We start from the raw sequence: 5,686 nt of genomic DNA on the forward strand, positions 1-5,686 counted from the left end.
TTATTTTTCACATTTTAAAATTAAAAAATAAATTTTAAAAAGAAAATTTTTTGACACGTGCTATTTACCCTCTAATATTTTTAGATCTTATAAATTGGCAACGAATTTAGCAACGAAACCTTATTCGTCGTCAAATACCCTAAAATTATCACGCGGTCCCACTCATGACCCACTTTTTCGTTAAATCTAGCCATATTGGTGACGAAACCAGAGTTTCATCGCCAAAAGGCGATGCCAAATACCCTGCGTTTATCACGCAGTTCGACCCCATGCCCCCATTTCTTCGTTAAATCTAGCCATCTTTGCAACGAATTCTTGCGACGAAAATTGGATTCATCGCTAATTTGGCAACGAATAACGGATTCGTAGCTAATTTGGCGACGAATTCGCTTATTCGTCGCCAATTTGGCGACGAATTCGTTTATTTATTGTTAAATGGCGATAAATTTTATGACAAAAATTGGTCTATTCCAAATTGGCAACTAAACTACAGTCGTCGTCAATATCGTTGCAAATTGACAACGAATACTCTAGTCATTGTAAAATTTATCGCTAATTTACGATGAAAATCTTTCGTCGTAAAATTTCATCGCAAAACTCCTGTATTTTTATAGTGAAAATCTTCATATTCACCTTCGACATAGTAAAATCTAGATCAAACACAAATTAACGTTAACGTGCTCATCACATTGACAAGTCAAACCTGCCATCTTACATGAATTAATTTTCTTTAATTTATAAACCCTATTAGTAACCAGAAAAAAACCAAAACAAAATTGTGTTATTCTAGCTAGCATATATATATATATATATATATATATATATATATATATATATATATATATATATATATATATCCTAAATTTAATCTCTAATACACCGAACTTTGACTATACTCAAGTTTGATGGGCCTGGTCACTAACTCGTGCCAAAACATTAGCGACGGCGTTGCTCACAGCTTCCTTGAACGTCGCCTCGTCCCAATCACTACTTGCCTGCACTTCCATTACAACATTATTCATCACATTATCAAACTAAGGAAGTTTCCAGTGAGATGCTACCTTTCTGCTAATTTTTCATGCACATAAGTCATCATATGAAAAATATAATAAAATCGATCGATAGACATTAATTACACGAATTGGGTTTCAACAACCAAATTAAAGTAGCCGCCTAGACAAAACCAAAAGTAAAGTAATAAAAAAATACACTATTGACTAAATATTTCTTAATAAAACTAAGCAAATTTATAAGAGTTTGTTGTCATCTCCTTTTATGTTACAACAATTCACTATTTATACGATATATATGAGAATTGAAAGATGTCTTCACCACAGCACGTTTATACATGTTTCCTAAATCATGCATATATTCATTATATTATGAGATGATTAGTTGCAATGTTATTTTAATTAAGATGCTGATATATTAGAATTGCATGGGTAAGAAAATCATTCATTAAATCCATTTAATTATATTAATTTGCTAATATCAATTGTTTGAGATACCATCAGCATCTTAATTAAGACTAGCCTACGTACGTACCTGTATTTGCAGCCTGAAACTTCCTGCTCCAAATCTATTATTCTGAGATGACACGGTTCTTGTTTCCATGGACACCAGTGTTAATCCTGTCATCTCTTTGAGGCATTCAAGGACACGGATAACCCAGTCAATCATATCGCATTCTTCCTTCACCACCACCCGTAGATCAATCTGCTGTGCTTCTGATGTGGACTCAGGCAATCGAATAACTTGAATTTGAATTCTTTCGTCTGAATCGGCAATCAACACATCGACTTCGTCGTTCCTCGGTACTTGGACTTGAATTTCTAGCACACGGTTCCTCTCCTCGAGTTCCTTGATCTGAGTCTTCAAAAGGTTCAAGTAGTTCTTGGTGTTCACGAGCAGGGTTGCCTTGTCTTTCTTGATCTGCACGAGTTTTATATCAAGGCACAAATTTATTGTTTCATCGCGTGTCGCACACGCAGTTTGAGGTTTGTACCTTCGGTTCAAGCGGAAGCAGCGCCTTGAGAGCATTGAACTGTTCATTAAGCTTCTCCCTGCGCTTTCGCTCCGATATGACATGGTGCGAGTGGCTTCTCGTTGGCTGCTGGTACTCTTGTGCTCGCGGAGCGGCCAGTTGCGCTTTCATCACGCTTATTCTTCTGAGCATATGAAGTCCTATCTTTATCATTCTCTGGCCGTGCCAATTGGGCTCGAGTTCCGCTTCAGGAGTCAATGGATTGTTGTAGTAAGGCCTGAATGCCCCAATCGGATTGCTTGTTTGTTGGTTCAGGAGCAACGGAGATGGCATGTCCTTGGAAGAAGTAATGACGGCGAGCATTGCTCTTGTCAATGCTTCATCCTCAGCTGTTCTTGGAGCTGAGAAGTTGAAGGGTTGCATGATGAAGGGGGGACTTGGTTGAGCGAGAAGACGAGGCGAAGTGTCGGAAGGGCTTCCGACTGAGATAGACGGAAGAGACGAGGAAGATGAAGAGAGCTGACCGGGCTCAGACGGCAGGGTCACAAGGTCTCCTAGTAGGGGTTGATTCAAGTCTGATCCCACAGATTGTCGAATGAACTCCTCGCTGAACACTTGTTGAATGTTCATCTGCAAATTCACCTGCAAATTATAGGACAGTACCTCAGTAATAGCGTACTGATGATATGGATCAAATTAAAGTGTTTAAGCTCAGTACAGTTGGATTTGTAGGCATTTTGATTCCCAGTTCGATTTCTCCATGTCTGCAACCCATAAAAACTGCTGTCTGTTAAATATATACATGTTAAAAAAATAGTCTTTAAAGATCCATAACTGAAACGAAACAATGGAATTAAAATGAAATTGTTAACACCTTTACTCCAGCTTCCTGAAACATGATATATAGAATCTTCAATTAGGACATTATCTCAAAAAGAAGAAGAAGAAGCAAATATTCAGTTACGTGTTCACCTGATAGAATTGTCTTTGTGAGTGATTGAAAGCCAAGTTCACAATATCCGGATCAGTTAACTGAATGTAAGGAAGCCCATCCTTGTAGGCCAAACCAGGAATAGAACTGGAACTGCTTGCAATCTCATTTACTAAACGTTTTAAGAGTAGATTTTTGTTGCAGCGATTGCGAGAAGGCATATATACCTGCTGTGAACATCACAAAGCGATCGCCTGTAGGCCTCGAAGAGCCTCAAGGAGACGCTAGCAGCGGACGAGCTCGATTGGCCACTGTCTTCCGCGCAGTGCCATCCCTCCTTGGACACCAAATGGCTGCAGGAGAAGCATGCGCTGGCTCTAATCTCAGTCAATCATACGGGAGCAATTAATTCATTGACTAGAGTAACAGAAGCTGCAAGTAACGTACGTGGTCGCGGGTTGGCGGAGAGGAGACCACGAGCAGATATACGTGCAGCCGAGGAGACGTCCGGCGATCTGCAGAAACCGGCGCCGAGCTTCGGCGCCGAGGAGGAAAAAGGAATCCATGTGGAGTCAAAGAGAGATTAGGTTCCCATTGTCGCTCGAACTACTATTGATGGATTGAATTGTGTGAAAAGAGATTAGATTTATATAGTGCAATTATAGATTTGATTTGTTGTCAGAGAAAGAGAGGGAGAGAAAGTATGAACCGGAAAAACACGACGTTGAAAAGTAGAAAGACTGGAGCACGCAGCAGGCAGGAAGAAAAGTATTCAGAGGTTACGGAAGTCTCCGAGAGATTCCAAGCAGTTGGTGGCAAAGTGAAAGTAACGGTTTGTGTGGGTTTGCAATTGTGGCATAGAGAGATTTTATATAATCTCATTTTAAATCTACTATGTCATAATTAATATTTTTTTAAAAATTATTGTCTACGTTATTTATTTAATTTATTGGCATTTTACTTAACCGTATAAGGAAGTTTCAATATTATCTATTTCAGATATCTAATTTTTATAATTTCAAAAATATATATATACCTCTCTTTTTTTAAGAAATAATTATTTAGAATTACATGCTTGCGTCTCCAAATTTTTTCTTTATCTGTTAAAAAAATTATTATTTTAAATTTATGCAGTCGAATTCAAATTTAAAGGGCATAGATAAATTAAAGAAGATTATGGAAGTATATAGATTTAAAATAATTTAAATTAAAATTAATGTACTCATGCAAACCTCTTTAATGCTTTAGTAGTAGCTGAATTCGATAATATACATTTAGAATTATGAAATTTTTAACTTATAAGGACTTGAGAAAATTTATTACAAATTTATTATAAAATCTAGGATACTGATACTCACTAATTAACACTACCAATAGATTTTTAAGATTCTCTTAGTTCAAAAAATATCAAATTTTTAAAATTTTATTTTGTTCGAAACTAACGGATCTTTTGAAATCTGAATCACTTCAAATCAAAACTAATATACTCCTACAAGTCTTATTAATGTATTCATGTTCTTATACCTAAATTTTATAGTATAAATTGATAACGGTGAATTTTTAAACTTTCAAAAGCTTGATAAAATTTGTCACATAATTATTATACGTAGGGGTGAGCAAAAGGTTGGTTAAACTTAATTAACCAACCAAATCGATCAAAGTTAAAAGTTTGATTTGATAAATTCAAAAATTCTATTTTTTCTTAGAATATCAATTATTTTGGTCAAATCATTTCGGCTCTAGTTTTAAAACTCTAAATTTGATTAAACCTATTAAATTGAATTTGACTATGCTCAAACCAGAGTTTAAAATCTTTAATTTCGTTTCATGAATCCTCTCCCCTTCTTAGTCTTGATTTAATGGAAAGTTTGATTATTTTAATTTTTGACTGATTTAATAGATGTTTTATCAGTTCAATTTGTTCAATTTTTATATGAAAGTTTGGTCCATTTAGTTCGGTAAAAAAGATCAATTTGTTAGATTTCGATTTAAACAGTTCAATCGGTTCACTTATTAATTGATTGCTTACCCTTAATTATAAGACACAACACAATGATACTCACTAACTAATACCACTAATAGATTCTTATGACTCTTTTGATTATATAATATCAAACTTTTGATTTTTTTGAATGATGTATGCCCATTAATCAATTTTGTCTGAAATTAACTGATGAATCTATAAAACTCTAAATAATTTCAAATCAAAATCAGTATACTCTTGAAAGTCTTCTTATTATATTTATGCTCTCAAACTTAAATTTGATAGTATAAATTAAGAACAATAAAATTTTTAAACTTATAAATGTATGCCCATTAATCAATTTTGTTCGAAATTGACTGATGAATCTATAAAACTCTAAATCACTTCAAATCAAAATCAGTATATTCTTGAAAGTCTTCTTAATATAGCTATGCTCTCAAACTTGAATTCGATAGTATAAATTAAGAACAATAAAATTTTTAAACTTATAAAGACTTGATAAAATTTATCACAACCTCGTTATAAAGTTTAGGATAATGATATTTACCAACCAATATCAACAATAGATTTTTAATACTCTTCTAGTTTGAAAAATATCAAACTTTTAAATATTCAAATAATATATGTCCATGTGTTTTCGTCTAAAACTGACCAACATACCTAGAAAATTTTGTTGGATATTGGGGCCTTAATGGACCAATACGGTTTTGTGGAAAAATCGGAATGCCATCAATTGATGAAAGTCAAAATTGACTTCAAAATTAAAATCTACATTTCGCGTAGATAG

General features: G+C 34.3%; 1 protein-coding gene across 1 annotated transcript; it reads right to left on the reverse strand.

Annotated features, from left to right (window-relative positions):
• Positions 1-896: 896 nt before the first annotated feature.
• On the reverse strand, positions 897-3,481 carry LOC141844509 (putative transcription factor bHLH041). The gene is made up of 8 exons (XM_074732543.1): positions 3,363-3,481; positions 3,143-3,268; positions 2,957-3,062; positions 2,859-2,873; positions 2,703-2,771; positions 2,006-2,626; positions 1,546-1,932; positions 897-995 (listed from the first exon to the last, which is right to left on the reverse strand). Exons 1-8 carry the CDS (start codon positions 3,479-3,481, stop codon positions 897-899), a joined length of 1,542 nt encoding a protein of 513 aa, XP_074588644.1.
• Positions 3,482-5,686: the final 2,205 nt, after the last annotated feature.

The sequence above is a fragment of the Curcuma longa genome, chromosome 13, assembly GCF_044706935.1.
Source record: "Curcuma longa cultivar G26 ecotype Majalengka, Jawa Barat chromosome 13, ITB_CL_G26_1.1, whole genome shotgun sequence".
NCBI classification, from domain to species: Eukaryota; Viridiplantae; Streptophyta; class Magnoliopsida; order Zingiberales; family Zingiberaceae; genus Curcuma; species Curcuma longa.